The sequence below is a fragment of the Myotis davidii genome, unplaced genomic scaffold (assembly GCF_000327345.1).
Source record: "Myotis davidii unplaced genomic scaffold, ASM32734v1 scaffold687, whole genome shotgun sequence".
NCBI lineage: Eukaryota > Metazoa > Chordata > Mammalia > Chiroptera > Vespertilionidae > Myotis > Myotis davidii.
The window spans coordinates 281,807-296,797 of record NW_006298971.1 but is presented as its reverse complement, the minus strand read 5'-3'; the positions used below and the strand labels follow the sequence as shown (position 1 = coordinate 296,797).

General features: G+C 49.9%; 3 protein-coding genes across 7 annotated transcripts in view; 2 read left to right on the top strand and 1 right to left on the bottom strand.

The window, feature by feature from the left end:
* Window positions 1–2,752, top strand: part of SIN3A (SIN3 transcription regulator family member A) — a 78,588-nt gene extending 75,836 nt beyond the window's left edge. For all 5 annotated transcript variants that reach the window (XM_006774576.2, XM_015571020.1, XM_006774575.2 and 2 more), the window contains one exon: window positions 882–2,752. In XM_006774576.2, the coding sequence (XP_006774639.1) occupies window positions 882–1,112 (231 nt within the window). In that variant the 3' untranslated portion in view covers window positions 1,113–2,752. The remainder of the gene's footprint in view (window positions 1–881) is intronic.
* A 1,538-nt stretch (window positions 2,753–4,290) lies between these two features.
* MAN2C1 (mannosidase alpha class 2C member 1) overlaps window positions 4,291–14,991 on the top strand; it is a 13,576-nt gene continuing 2,875 nt past the window's right edge. Inside the window, 26 exon segments of the mRNA XM_015571041.1 lie at window positions 4,291–4,535; window positions 4,781–4,829; window positions 4,831–4,907; window positions 5,247–5,370; window positions 7,751–7,851; window positions 9,149–9,307; window positions 9,539–9,621; window positions 9,624–9,743; window positions 11,023–11,047; window positions 11,049–11,127; window positions 11,289–11,399; window positions 11,708–11,800; window positions 11,924–12,040; window positions 12,264–12,321; window positions 12,324–12,352; window positions 12,458–12,545; window positions 12,548–12,678; window positions 12,995–13,027; window positions 13,029–13,058; window positions 13,620–13,713; window positions 13,716–13,740; window positions 13,866–13,951; window positions 14,046–14,199; window positions 14,374–14,458; window positions 14,579–14,667; window positions 14,669–14,722. Of these exon segments, the coding sequence (XP_015426527.1) occupies window positions 4,462–4,535; window positions 4,781–4,829; window positions 4,831–4,907; window positions 5,247–5,370; window positions 7,751–7,851; window positions 9,149–9,307; window positions 9,539–9,621; window positions 9,624–9,743; window positions 11,023–11,047; window positions 11,049–11,127; window positions 11,289–11,399; window positions 11,708–11,800; window positions 11,924–12,040; window positions 12,264–12,321; window positions 12,324–12,352; window positions 12,458–12,545; window positions 12,548–12,678; window positions 12,995–13,027; window positions 13,029–13,058; window positions 13,620–13,713; window positions 13,716–13,740; window positions 13,866–13,951; window positions 14,046–14,199; window positions 14,374–14,458; window positions 14,579–14,667; window positions 14,669–14,722 (2,168 nt within the window). The 5' untranslated portion in view covers window positions 4,291–4,461.
* The window catches only part of NEIL1 (nei like DNA glycosylase 1), a 20,009-nt gene continuing 10,528 nt past the window's right edge, over window positions 5,511–14,991 (bottom strand). Inside the window, exon 8 of the mRNA XM_015571034.1 lies at window positions 5,511–5,521. The gene's annotated coding sequence lies outside the window, so the exon portion shown is untranslated. The remainder of the gene's footprint in view (window positions 5,522–14,991) is intronic.

Below are 14,991 nucleotides of genomic sequence, written 5' to 3'. Positions count from 1 at the left end.
TCCTGCACACTCCCCACTGGGGATGTGCCCGCAACCAAGGTACATGCCCTTGACCAGAATCGAGCCTGAGACCCTTGAGTCCGCAGGCCGGCGCTCTATCCACCGAGCCAAACCCGTTAGGGCAAGCCTCATACTTTTTAGAAGTGGTTTGCCATGCTGCTGATAGAAATAACCAACAACTGTCTAACTTGGGGATATATTAGAATCAGCTGGTCCCTGGCTCAGTGGTTAAAGTGTCGGACTGAGGACTGAAGGGTCATTGGTTCAGTTCTGGTCAAGGGGCACATACAGGCATGTACCTCGGTTGCAGGCTCCTTCCCTGGCCATGGTCGGGCCCGTGCAGGAGGCAACCAATTTATGTGGTCTCTCTCACATTGATGTTTCTATCTCTCTGTCTCTCCCCCTCCCTTCCTCTCTCTAAAAAATCAATGGAAAAATATTACCAGGTGAAAATTATTTAAAAAAATAAAAATTAGAATCAGGTGGGTTGCTGATGTTAAAATGTAGATTGATAGAAACAAGGAAATCTGTAGTTTTATCAAATTCCCCAGGTGATTCTAATGAATGCTAAAATTGAGAAACACTGAGCTTATTTTGCCCAGAACCTATGTTGGCATTTCTTTGGTGTCTCAGTGGGTTCCAACTCCTTGCATTCTCTATGTTCTTAACCTCTTTCAGTTCTCTGCTGAAAACATAGATTCCTACTTTTGTGTGCGTTTTTTCCCCCACTAACCAGTGGTATCAGAAACTTGAGGCCACATCTTTTCTTTGCTACTTTAGGAGGAAATTGGGCTTTGTATTTGAAGGGTTGTTTTGTTTTGTTTTTTGGTCCTAGTTCATGGGTGTTTTTGTTTGTTTTGTTTTTTTATTCTGTTTTGCAGTCCCATGAACGTGTAAGCAAGAGGCTGCATCAGAGGTTCCAGGCCTGGGTAGATAAGTGGACCAAGGAGCATGTGCCCCGTGAAATGGCAGCGGAGACCAGCAAGTGGCTCATGGGTGAGGGGCTGGAGGGCCTGGTACCCTGTACCACCACCTGTGACACAGAGACTCTGCATTTTGTGAACATTAACAAGTACCGTGTCAAATACGGCACAGTGTTCAAAACCCCGTAACTGCAAAGTCAGAGCAGATAACTTGAAGGAGGTGTGTGTGTGAGGGGGGTGCGGTTCATGTGCCCTCACACACACTGAAGAAATGAGGAAGATGCCTTTCAAGCCTCACTGGGCCTCTCTGGGACATGGCCACCTGATCTGTCTGTGCTCTGGAACTTTCCCCAAGGGTTTAGGATCCTGGAGGGGAAGGAAATCCACTCAAGCATAAACACACAGCTTGCTTGCACACACCAGCAGAGCTAAGACTGGAGTCTCCTGGGGCCTGACCTTCGAAGAAGGAACCAGGTGCTATTCAAACCTTGGCTGGATGGGTGAACGTTGACAAACTAACTGGGAAGGACTCAACGCTCAGATGGTTTGTAACTCTGATGGTTAATGCTCCTCTTCTCTTCCCCCCACCCCCGAAAAGGGGGACAAAACTGGATTTGATTTTTTTATTTTATTTTTTCCTGATCACTCAAGCACATTTAGAGCATCCATTAGGTTTTATGTGGGACCCACAATTTGGCTTTGGGATTGATCATCTTGTGGATTTGATTCCTGCCGAATCCCTTGTTGCCTCCCTTTTACTTTCTCCTCTGGTTATCAACCTCAACAAGTTCAAATCAGTTATTTTTAGCTCCCGAGGAACTGTTTTGTATCTGCTTCTTTACCGGTCTTCCCCAGTGCCATCCACCAGCTTTACTCTTTCTCTCAAACACACCAATTTTAACGGGGGTTTTCTTTTTCCTTTTTTGTAAATAATGTATATACTGTCAATTTTTTATTAAAAGAAATATGCTTTGATGTGCTAGCATAACTGCTCTAGCTTCTTGTGTACCATAGTTCTATGTGACTTCAGATTTAGTACCTATGAACAGGTGTGCAAGACATTTATTACACTTTTTACCAAAGGGAGTTATGGTTGTAGTACTTTTGTGTAAAACTTGTCTTCCCCTTGCCCCAAAACTTTTTTAAAAAAAATAAATAAAGTTTGGTTCTCAAGGAATAAACTTGCAACCCAAGTCCCTTGTCCTCACCAGAGAACAATTATGAATCAGGGATTTAGGCTCAGTTTCTTATCCAGGGTACCAACAGGCTTTTGCTCTAGTTAGCAGTCAAGTTCACTTATCTCAAGTCAAAATATTCCAAAATTTTGAAGCAGAATACTTTATTCTTTCAGTACATGTTTTTCCCCCTCCCTTATTTCAACTGTTTAGACATGTGTGATATTTGAGTAAGTTGTCTAGCTATATAATTTGTAATTCTCTATATTTTTTCTTATCCTTAGTAGAAATGGGAGTGAACAACTTAAATACCAAATCAGTATTTGAAAGAAGTGTGTATAAGGAGTGTGGTATAAGTGGGGTTGGGAGGGAGATTTGGTACATTTCATTACTCACTGCAAATGGAATATATTACATAAATTTAAACTGGCAGACATTTAATCCTGGGTGATAAGGATTTTTATGTAGTCAGCCTGGACTTCTGGTGGATTTTCCTCCAGCAACCATTTACCCTAATCATAGTTGCAAAGTAACCAACAGTGTTTTGTTTGCTTTTTTATTAAAAATCCACACACTCCCACCCCAACACACACTTCCAAACCCCACAAACTTTTGGCTTCTGGACTTTCAAAATATATGGTAGACTTCTCTGATTTTTTTGTTTGTTTGTTTGTGTGTGGGGAGTGGGGAGAGGGGGAGACAACACAAGAGGTGGAACCCAGAAATGTATAGTAGTAAAAGAGCCTTGCAGGAGGAGATTCTAGGATGAAGCTGAGGCAGTGTCTGACTTGGAGATGGAATGATAAGTACTGGTTGGGGATGGGAAATCTTCAGGTTTTCCCAGAAATTAGCTCACCTATCCCCCTCTGCTGACTCAAGAAAGATCATGTTGACTTGGAATTATGGGGGAAATAGATGGGGCCCAGCTGTTGCTGTCCCTGCACAGGGTTATGTCCAGAGCACCTGCTTGCAGGTTGGCAAGAGGGTTTCAGAGCCAGTTCGGGAGAAAACCTTCAACCTACCAGTGTAATGAAAAAGAAGGGTGAGTTTCACTACATGGTTTTCACAAACAGCATTTTTGTCCCTCCTGTCTTCTGACACCTGAGCTACAAGCTCTAAACCCAGCCTGTATTATAGCTGGCAAATTATCTTTATTTTAAACTTGAGGCCCGGTGCACAAGATTAGTGCGTGGGGGTGGGGTGCCTCAGCCTGGCCTGTGCCCTCTCACAGTCCAGGAGCCCTTGGGGGATGTCCGCCTACTGGCTTAGGCCTCATCTCCCCTCCTTCCCCCTCCCCATCCTCCCCACCTCTGGGGATCAGGCCTAAGCTGGCAGTCAGACATCGCTCTTACAGTCTGGGGCTCTCGCAGTCTGGGTCCCCTTGATCCTTATTGCCTGCCTGCAGCATAGGTGGGAGAGGCTACCGCCACCGCCACTGCGCTCGCTAGCCGTGAGCCCGGCTGAGCAGTGCTCGCCATCCACTTGTGTGGCATAATGGGGAACCAATTCTGGTCTCTGGCCTTTTATTATATAGGATTATGCTTGGTATTATGTACTCAGTCATACACTTCTGTGTAGTTTACATTTAAAATGTTGTAAACTTGGTCAGTATTTCCATTAAAATATCAGGGCTAATGCTGTGTATATATTTTTCTTAATGATATTATAGACAAGAACTCCCTGGCCGTTTTAGGAGAGGGAAAAAAAAAGCTGTCAAAGGACCACTAGGCTAATGTGAAAATGAAATTAGGTGTCTGGCATTATGGCTTCTTTTAACTCTTCAGTCCTGTTTAGTGAAATACAGTATTCTATTAGGATCTTGAATGCTATGACTAACATGCTGTCTCAAATCAAAACTTTTCCAGAGTTTCTGGTGATGACCAACAGCCATGTACATAAAATAAGGTTGTAGAGGAAGCTGAGGTTACAGGGATGCAAAGCCCTCAACACCACGTCCATTCATGGCAGCTCTAGGGAGCCAGAGGCCAGGCTGGCACTGGAGGGCCAGAGGGTTCCCACCTGTTGGTGCTGATGCCGAGTGGTCTGTTGCATCTAATGGTCCCCGTATCTCTGTCCCAGAGCTTTCCGAGAAGCTAAGCATCAGACTTACCATTTTATTTAGGTATTTGCCAAGTGGCCTGGCCCACCAGTCCAGAAGTGATAGAGGAGAGCCTCAAGAAGCACTTCTTTCAGTGCCCCTCTCAAAGTTCAGAGCAGCTGGGCTTCCCAGAGAGCCTAGCCTGACTGTTGTAAGAAGCAGCCTGCAGCCGTCCACACACCAGAACCTTTAGTTCCGCCACACAGGAGCACCGGGATTTTCCAAGAAGGGTGGGCGGGCGGCAGTGGTGGTGGCGGTGCCAACCATGAAGCACTGGCGCACTATGTAAGAGCGGGTGGAGAAATTCGTGTCGCCACTCTACCCACAACTTTAACCTCTGTGGGGCACCGGCTGGCCTGGTTCACTGGCCTCAGCCTTTCTTTCTGTGGTTAAACCCAAGCTACAGCCACCTGGCCTGAGGGATAAAGTGCCCGCCCTCTATGGACAGGGCATGGCCGGGAGGAGGGAGCGAGGAGGCTGTGCTGTGGAACAGCCATCTCCAACGTGGATCGAAGGACTCTGCGTTCCACTGCCAGGTGGAAAGCTGACTTTGAGCGCATGCCCACTGGCCCCTCCATGCCCAGGCTCTTCGGGGACAGCTGCCCCATGGCCGTGCTCTCCAGTTTCCTGACAACCTGAGAGGCTTCCCTATCAGGAGGCAATCCAGCAGGACTTCTGCCCTGCGCAGGTCGGTGACAGCTTTGGACCCATGTGGGTAATACCCAGAGGCAGGGCCCTTCCAGTGGTCGCCCCTCTGGGCTGGCTCACTCCTAAGGGCCACACCTCCATTGTCTGCCCCTGGTCCCTCAGATTTAATGAAAGTTCATTTTCCCCTTTCTCCCAGTCCCTGGACGCCCCTTAGGAAAGGTACTCAAGGACGGATCACAGACCTCTGGCTCTGCCTCTTTACCTCACCTTACTCCCTTCTTGTCCATCAAATCTGATTACCTTGTAATGCACAGAGAAAGCCTCAAGCCCCTACTGACCCTTAATCCAAGAAAGTACTATTTCAAAAGGAAAAGGGCTCCCATCTAAGTGACTCTCTTGCAGATGGTGGACCTTCTGGTTCCGGGTGGAGCTGACCATCCTGGAGGCATGGGTAGGTCAGGAAGTTCATCTTCGTTGGGAAAGCTATGGAGAGGGCCTGGTGTGGCATGATGGGGAACCAGTTCAGGTAAGGAGCCTTGGCCTAGAGACAGCATAGCCACATTTCAGTTCTGGTCTCTGGAGAAATTAGAGCTGGCTGAGTGGCTCTGCCTGCAGAGTGGTAGAAGGATTTGAGGACTGGGGAGGTTGCTGTTTGGGCCTCTGTGCTTGGTTAGGTCCTCTCATATAGGGTAAATTACATGGATGGTGTTTGGGTCACAACATAATTAGTGCTAAACCAACCTTGCCACTTACTGCCCACCTTTTTTTTTTTTAATGTATTTTTATTGATTTCAGAGAAGAAGGGAGAAGGATAGAGATAGAAATATCAATGATGAGAGAACCATTGATCAGTTGCCTCCTGGGAATCCAGCCCACAACCTGGACATGTGCTCTGACTGGGAATTGATGCTCAACCACTGAACCACACCAGCTGGGTTGCCCACCTCATGCTAGGCTGAATATGGTTATTAATCATAATAATAAGTATAGCAGTTCCATTTATTAACCCCTTGCTAGGTGCCAGACTAGTGGCTTTACAGACCACATCTCTTTAGTTCTTAATAAACAGTTTTTTATTATGTATAGTACTAGAGGCCTGGTGCACAGGGGGGCAGGGTTTCCTCAGCCCGGCCTGCACCCTCTCCAATCGGGGACATCCCTCTCGCAATCTGGGACCGCTGGCTCAAAACCGCTCACCTGCCTGCCTGCCTGCCTGCCTGATCGCCACTAACCTCTCTGCCTGCCTGCCAGATCACCCCTAACTGCCTCTGCCTGATTGACCCTAACCACCTCTGCCTGCCTGATTACCTCTAACTGCTCCTCTGCTGGCCTGATGGTCCCCAACTCTCCTCCCCTGCAGGCCTGATCTCGCCCCCAACTGCCCTCCCCTGCCACCCAGTTTGCCCCCAACAGCCCTCTGCTGCCGGCCTGGTTGCCCCCAACTACCATCCCCTGCTGGCCTGGTCGCCCCCAAATGCCCTCCCCTGCAGGTCTGGTTGCCCCCAACTGCCCTCCCCTGATGGCCATCTTTGACCACATGGGGTGGCCACCTTGTGTGTTTGAGTGATGGTCAATTTGCATATTACTCTTACTCTGATAGCCAGCCATATGCACTGGTCATTAAAAAATTGAACCACTTTCTTACACCTTACACCAAACAGCAGTTTCCCTTAAAACCCCTCCTTAGTCTCCACCTTAGGTTCTGCCTTCGCAGTTCACCCAGATTAGGTTTTGATTCGTTGGTTTCTATGCCAGTCAGCATTAAAAGCTCCACCTCCTAGGCAGCCATTGGCTCCTCGCAGTTTCCCCAGATTTCGTTCTGATTGGTTGGTTTCTATGCCAGTCAGCATTAAAAGCTCCACCTCCTAGGCAGCCATTGGCTCCTCGCAGTTTACCCAGATTTCGTTCTGATTGGTTGGGTTCTATGCCAGTCAGCATCTCTGAGCCTATCTCCAGGCCTCTCTCTGGGCCTGATCCACAGCCTCCGTGGCAGCTGCGGATCAGGCCCTGCCTCTCTGGGCCTGATCTGCAGCTGCCACGGCAGAGGCAAGGACGTTAGGCCTCTGGCCTGGCCCTGGGCCAAGGGCCTAACAACCTCGCCGTGCCCACCTGCCGGCTGCCGGCCTTACTGTGATAGCCTGTGGGCTGAGGGGGAGGGACCAAGAGGTGCTCCATGCACTTCCTGGTGACCAGTCATCCGTCTGGTCATTTAGGTTGTGACAGCCCCTGGCCTTATATAATGTAGATATATAATGGGAGAAACTTTCAAACATCTCCCCACTACCCCATCCCAATTCCCCAGGTATAACCACCACTAAACCACTATTAAGTGTCTTGCTTATGCATCTAACAGTATCTTTATCATCCTATGTGGTTGGTCTTTATAACTGAAGATTAAGAAGGTGAGATAAATAGAGGTTAGTTCACTTATTCAGTTTGCACATCTTCCGTTCCAAGTGGACTTTCAATCTCAGGTAGGACTCCTACCTGTATGACAAAGCCCTCTCTCCCTCTCTCCATTGGCTCAACACATGTCTCCTGAATGCCCTCTCTGAGCCAGGCCCTATGCTAAGCACTGGGGACATAGCAGGAAATGAGACAAGCCTGTCCCTGACTTTATAGAATTTCCCTTCTGATACTTATTCAGGGGTACAGAGGCCACTGGGAGCCATATCCAGATCTCTTGATGCCTGCCCAAGACCCATCTCATAAGACCAAGGGCTTTTCTGCTGGTGCTATTTGGTGGTCATGGTACTGGCTGCCATGGGAATGGGGCACTTGTAAGCAAGGGTCCTTGATTTATCAGTCTTGGCCTTGCCTTGGAAAAGAAGCCAAAGCTGGAGTCTGAGCAAAGGGTTTTGAATTCCCTTAGCTTATGTTTAACATGAACTGTCCAAAAACCTCAGGCCCTGTCTCTTTCACTGTACTCCCACCACGTTTGACCAAAGAAGGGGGAGAAGAGCAGTTACATCCTGATTGAGAGGCTGGGAGAAGGAGACCCTCGGAGGTGAGTGAATCCCTGCACTGGTTGACCAAGGCTATGGGGGAGAAGACATCAGTAGGGGAGGACACATTATTGGGAAGCCCAGAATGATCTTGGAAACACACCTACTCCCAACACAACCATCCTCAAATCTTCAGTGTTTGTTTTTTAAAAGCAGGATTTTTTTTCTTCTGGCTATAAAAATGTTTGCCGCCTGTGGTAAATACAGAAAAGTACAAAGAAGTAAATACCTCCCATTATCCCACCACCTAGAGATGACCATTATTTATATCTCAGTATTCATCTCAGGAATTCTTCCCAGTGTAGTTTTTACTAGTTTAAATTATATTTCCTTGATATTTGTATCCTGAATTTTTTCATTCCATATTATAACATGGACATTTATTACACCATTAAAAACTTTCTTAGACATTATGATTTTATGTTATAGTATTTACTGAATGCTGTGTATCTGATTCTTCCAGACACTGGGACTATGATGGTGAGTAATATGGTCTTCTACAGCAAGAAGACTCATACATACATATACAATTGCAAAACTGATGAGGGCTCTGAGAGAAAACCCTCGGAGCTCATGTGAGAACTCTGTTCCAGACTTAGGTGAGGGGTGGGAGGAGGAATAGGGAGGGCTTCCCCAAATAAGTCATCTGTGGTCTCTGAAGACTGAGTAGAACAGTGCCAGAACCCAATATGAGGCTACAAAGAACAGCCTGCTCTGTGTTGGCTGATGGGTCTTTGCTCTGGGAAATACGAACATGTTTTCTTTTTTAAAAAAATATGTTTTTATTTATTTCAGAGAGAGGAAAGGAGATGGAGAGAGAAATAGAAACATCAATGATGAGAATCATCAATCGGCTGCCTCCCGCATGCCCCCTACTCGTGGTCAGGCCCCAAACCTGGGCATGTGCCCTGACCGTAATCTACCTTGACCTGGTTCATGGGTCAGCACTCAACCACTGAGCCACACTGGCTGGGCCAAACATGTTTTTAATGTGCAAAGATGGTTCTGAGTCCCAGTGTAAAGACAGCTTTGGTAAAAACAAAAAAAACAAGGCTAAACAGTAGCATCACACAGTTCCAGAATGAGTTGCTTGTTCTAGCTAACCATAATAGAGCTTTCATCACCATATGGGTTCAGGCTGGTGCTTCTCTGACCCTCTCGTATATGAACTTGACATACTCTGGGATCCTGGAGGTAAATGGGGAGGGGTCATCTGGATGCTGCCTCTGTCCTCCCTCCTCAAGCCCCCAGAGTTCTCTGCCAGTCCCTTGGCCTATCACTGCCTCCCCATTTTTGTAGCCTGACCCTCCATGTGGAAGTCGCCTTGGGACCCAGGAAGGGCACCATGATTGCAGACCCAGAGAAGATGTTCCAGGTGAGCTGGGCTGAGCTGGACTTCTTCCACCGGGATATCCACAAGCTCCTGGTAGATCTGGAACTGCTGCTGGGCATGGCCAATGCACTCAACACCCCATCTCACCTGGTCACTCTCTAGGATTCCACGTAGATTATTTCTTGGGTCAGATACTTGGGACTCTGGGAATGCAGAATAGGGACAGTGTCTCTGCCTGCCCAAGAGTTGGTAGGGTTTCTCTATGTGAAGGGGAAGAGGGAACGGTTCTGAGCAGGGGGAACAGCCCAGGCAAAGGATTGGAGGCAGAAAAGAGCTCTGCTGAGCACCCTGCTGCCGGGCCTCCGGGAAGACAACCAGCGCGGCTCCCAGGCCCTGTGCACAGCCCGGCAGATTGGGAATGTGTGTGACCCTGCCCCGCCCGGACCTTCCCGGCAGCCCAGTCTCTGGCCTCCAGGTCCTTTGGCCCATGTGGAGGCAAAAGCCAGCATACCATCCATGCCATGGGGCACTGCCACACTGATACGGATAAGAGGTTAGCTGGTCAAGTTGGCTGAGAGGCAGGCAGGAGTGACCTTGAAGCCTTGACATTGCCCTGGAAGCACTGTGTAAACCTCAGCAAGTTCTTGCCCCTCCTGGGCCTCAGTTGAAGTAATAGAGATGGGGGCTGAAGTGCAGGGGTGGTTTTCTAGGTAGGGTCAGGGGTTCAATTCTGAACTTGATGAGTTTTCAGTGACTGTGAGGCTTATGGGAAATCCATTATTTTTTAACAGGTTCCCCAAGGTGTTGATTCTGATGTTTTTGGACCACAGAACAAGGGCTGTCTCTGCTATGCCAAGGTGTGGGGAAGAGGGTGGAGGCTCTGGACTGGTAAGGAAGGAGAGGCTGTAGTGCTTCATATACGACAGCTGACAAGGCATGATCCATCTTGAGGAGCTGTGCACTCTATTCTGGGATATCCATCAGTATGTGTTGGGGATCCTCTCTAAGGGATCCTCTCTAAGGGTGTCTAAACCTCAAGGGCAAGACTATTCTAGGGCCTGGGGCCTCCATTTCCTGACCTGTAAAATTAACCTGATAGCTCTGGTTGCCTTCCTATCCCACTCCTACTGCCACCTAGTAGGACTGATTTGAAGTGGTAGCTCAGGAGGGATATCACAGGGCTTTGCAGGGAAAGGGGCCTGAGAAGCGCTAGGAAGACCCTAGAGCAGGGGTCCTCAAACTACGGCCCGCGGGCCACATGCAAATACAAATATTGTATTTGTTCCTGTTTTGTTTTTTTACTTCAAAATAAGATATGTGCAGTGTGCATAGGAATTTATTCATAGTTTTTTTTAAAACTATAGTCTGGCCCTCCAACGGTCTGAGGGACAGTGAACTGGCCCCCTGTTTAAAAAGTTTGAGGACCCCTGCCCTAGAGCATATTACTGTCTCTTTCACTGTACTCCCACCACGTTTGACCAAAGAATGGGAGAAGAGCGAACCTTTTGAGCTCGGCGTGTCAGCATTTTGAAAAACCCTAACTTAACTCTGGTGCCGTGTCACATATAGAAATTTTTTATATTTGCAACCATAGTAAAACAAATATTTATATTTTTGATATTTACTTTATATATTTAAATGCCATTTAACAAAGAAAAATCAACCAAAAAAGAGTTTGCGTGTCACCTCTGACACGTGTGTCAGAGGTTCACCATCACTGCCCTAGAGACCCAGGCTGGGCCTGGTCGGGGTGCTGGGGGACAGAGGTGAGGCTGGAGATCTATGTGGAGCTGGGGACCTTGCTGCTCTCTCTCCACCCTCTGTCCCCCTCCCCATCTAGCCTGGCTTTGGCCCTTCAAAGAGACTGCAGAAATGTGCCCGGAGCTGGGTAACAGCCGTGCAGCTTATGGAGCGGAACCCTGAGTTCATCTTTGCCTGCTCCCAGGTCAGAGGGACAGTCATGTGGAGACACCAGAAACCCAATAGGTCTAAAAGTGAGGTTCTGAGGGCCTCCCCAGACTCAGCTGCCCACTGCTCCCCAGATACTTGGCCCTGGGTAGGGTTCTTGTTACTCTAGGCACAACTCCTACCCCTTCTGCCTCACAGGCGCAGCAGCTTGAGTAGGTAAAGAACCACTACCATGGCCTGTATGCCTGGCTCCAGGAGTTTGCCTGCCATGGGCAGTTTGTCCCCTTGGGAGGCACCTGGGTGGAGATGGTAAGGGCGGTCTGCATACCCTCAGCCTAGGGCTTTCTGCAGGCCCTTCACAACCTCTCTGTTGCAGCACTATTAGTCCTTGGACTTCCGAGCCCTGGGATTCCAAGGGGGAGAAGGGTCCCAAGCACTGTGACAGGCCGTTTGCATAACCCAGCCCAGAAGCTCCCTTCAGCAGATAAATGGCTGCAGGAGATAGATACTTCCTGGGTCAGAGCCATGGCTTCTCCTAAGGAGTGGGGTCGACCGAGTACCTGCATATTCCCCATCTGGTGCTGACGCTGGCTGACTCCCTCTTCTCTCACTGCCAGGATGGGAACCTTCCCAGTGGAGAGGCATTGGTGAGGCAGTTCCTGCAGGGCCAGAACTTCTTCCTGCAGGAGTTTGGGAAGATGTGCTTGGAGGTAGGCTGGGAGCTGCTATGGCTTCAGGCAGATGGGGCTTAACCTGGTGAGATGAGGGGCTGAGGCTTGGGCTGCTCTGCCAAGATCCTTGGTTCCTGTGCCTCAGAGGCCCTTTTCCTGCAGTTCGGGCTGCCAAACACATTTGGCTACTCAGCACAGCTTTCCCAGATCATGAGCAGATGTGGCATCAGACACTTCCTGGGCCAAAAACTGAGCTGGAACTTGGTGAATGCCTTTCCAGTGAGCAGACCCCAGTGGGTCATGTTAGAGTGGGCCTGGGTCCCACCTGACCCATTCATCTCTCCCTAGGCTTATTCAGGGGTCCTGGACAACTCACCCAACCCCCACCCAGATAGAGAATGTGCCTGCTCCAGGTCACACCAGGGTCAGGGCAGGACTGGAAGGCCCAACTCTGCCTCAGCCCTGACACTAGCCTCTCTCTTGTGTCTCTGCCTGCCCGCAGCACCATACCTTTTTCTGCGAAGGGCTGGATGGCTCCCGTGTGCTGGCCCACTTCCCACCTCATATGGAATAGAGGGCAGTGTGGAGGAGGTGAGAGGGTACCTAGAGACCAAGGTGGAGGCAGGGAGGTAGGCTGGAGAGGGCTGGGTGTCCTGTCCTAGACTGAACCATGCTGATCTGCCCCTGTTTCTCCAGGTACTAAAGACAGTGGCCAAAAACCGGGACAAAGGACGGACCAACCATAGTGCCTTCCTCTTTGGCTTTGGGGATGGAGGTAGTGGCCCCCTCAGATTATGGTAGACTGCTTGAAGTGGCCGTACAATACAGATGGCTGCCCAGGTCAAACCTGGCCCACTAATAGCCCTCACTGAGCTGCTAGCTTAGCCCTTGCTTTGAGCCCTTCTTTCTGCTCAACCGTTTGGCCCAATCCCTCCACTGGGCCTGTCCTGCTCCAATCCTGGTACATGGGCTCCTCCCAATTTCTACCTTGGGGGTGATGTGGGAGAAAAGCTGAGGGTGGGAAGGGGCTTAAACTCATCAGAGAGAGAACTCTCCTGGGGTTTCCAGTGCTGGCTTTGTAAACCGGGAGCATTCTGGGGGTGCTTCTTTCTTTGGGGGCTGGATCTCTTGTCTGCTCTGGTGTGGATCAAGGGTGAGCCATGTGGCCCCCAAGGCTGGGAGACCCAGGCTCACATTCTCCCTCAGGGTGCAGTTGTCTTTTCTCCGGGGTAGCTGTGGGTCGGAGAGCTCTTCTTGGAGCTGCATAAATGGCACCTACACCACCCACCCCGCCCAGGTCAGGAGCTAGTCACTCAGCCGAGCAGGGAGAGTGTGCCCTTGATCTGTAGAGGGGCAGTAAAGGAAAAAGGACAGACCCCCACCCCCAGATCTGGGAGAGGAGGCTTGTTCTTTGAGGAGGAGCTGAGAGAAGAGTAAGAGCTGCGTGGGTCAGGAGCCCAGAGGAGGCTTACGCTGAGGGAGGGAGGTATTTGGGACATGTCACCCACAAGAGGCTTTATCCAGGGGGTCCTGGGGAGCCATCAGGGGTTCTGAACCAGGGAGGGCTTTGGAAGGTATTCTGGGATACTTAAGCAGACTTTAGACCTGTGGTTCTCAACCTTCCTAATGCCGCGACCCTTTAATACCTCATGTTATGGTGACCCCCAACCATAAAATTATTTTCGTTGCTACTTCATAACTGTAAATTTGTTACTGTTATGAATTGTAAATATCTGATATGCAGGATATATTTAGGCGACCCCTGTGAAAGGGTCATTTGACCCCCAAAGGGGTCACGCCCCATAGGTTGAGAACCGCTGCTTCAGACTCACCCTCCTCGCCGCTGGCTGGGGCTCAGATCAAGAAAGGAAATCGGGAGTGTGAGCGCATCCTGCATGACGTGGAGCTGCTCAGCAGTCTGGCCCTAGTCTGTAGTGCCCAATTTCTATACCCACAGCCCAGCTGCAGGACCTCTGGAGGTCAGCCTGGTTTTGCCCCCTGTCACCCACCTGAATTCACCCGAGAAACCTCTGTGGCTGACCTTCCCAGCCTTCATTCTTCCCAGCATCCTGGCCTTCCCCATCCCTGCCCTTGGCCCCTGCATACTCCTGCTCCTGAACGAGTTCCATGATGTGGTGACTGGAAGCTGCATTCAGCTGGTGGCAGAAGCAGCCAAGTGCCACTACAAAGGTTAGGCTGAGAACATTCCCGCTGCTCTCTCCTATGGGACACTTGGGTCATCCTAGACCCATTGCCCACTCATGACCAACCAGTTTCTCCTTAGACATTCATTTCCATGGCAACACACTGCTCAGTGCTGCGGCTGCAGCCCTGTGAGCTGGGGAGCCAGGTGCCCAGGACCTCCTCATTGTAAATACCCTGCCTTGGAAGCCCACTGGAGTGTTGGCCCTGCCCAGGCCTGACAGGACCCACAGCCTGGATAGGAGCTGGAGAGAGGGGTCGCTACTACAGCAGGAGCCCAGACCGAGAGTTGGGGACACTCTCCTGGGGTTCTCTGCCCTGAGGTGCCCCAGGCTGGAGAATAGCAGTAGCAGTATCCCCCCATCCCAGAGTGAGGCTCCTGAAAATTCAGGGAGGCTGCACTGATGTCCAGGCCTCATCCCTAGCCCTGGTGACAGTGTCCAGCATGGGTTATACTCCTGCTCCTGCCCCGACCTCACTGCAGCCCTGCAGCCTGTGTTTGTTGTGCAAGAGGTAAGTGCTGGCAGGTCCAGGTTGGGCAGGGCTGGGAAGGGGCTTAACAACATGGGGGGTTCTGAGCTTCCCAGGCTGGAGTAAGTGATGAGGCAGCTGGAGTGGGGGGCTGTTGGTTGTGGGAAGCCCCTGCCAACTGTTTCAAGGCTCCCTTCTGCCAAGACTGATGGTTCTGTGACTCTGGACAACGGTGAGGCTGGACCCGACTGGCCACCTGACATCCCTGGTGCTGGTAGTCTCTGGCAGGTTGCTGGGAGCCGGTCCATCCTTGCTGTTTCAAGGGACCTGGCATATATGGCATACTGTTCTTAATATGTTTGGTCACCTTCTTGGCACTATGTGTTTTAACCAAGGTCACCTCTCTGAGAAAGTTTGTTTCCCCAGGTAGGGATTTTCCCCTGAAGTTAGGGCGGGAATAAAACCTCTTAACTGCCAGGCGGGTAATTAATCACTTTAACTACGAACAATCATGCTTAAGTACATAATCTTTACTCCCTGGAATGGAATAAGAAATC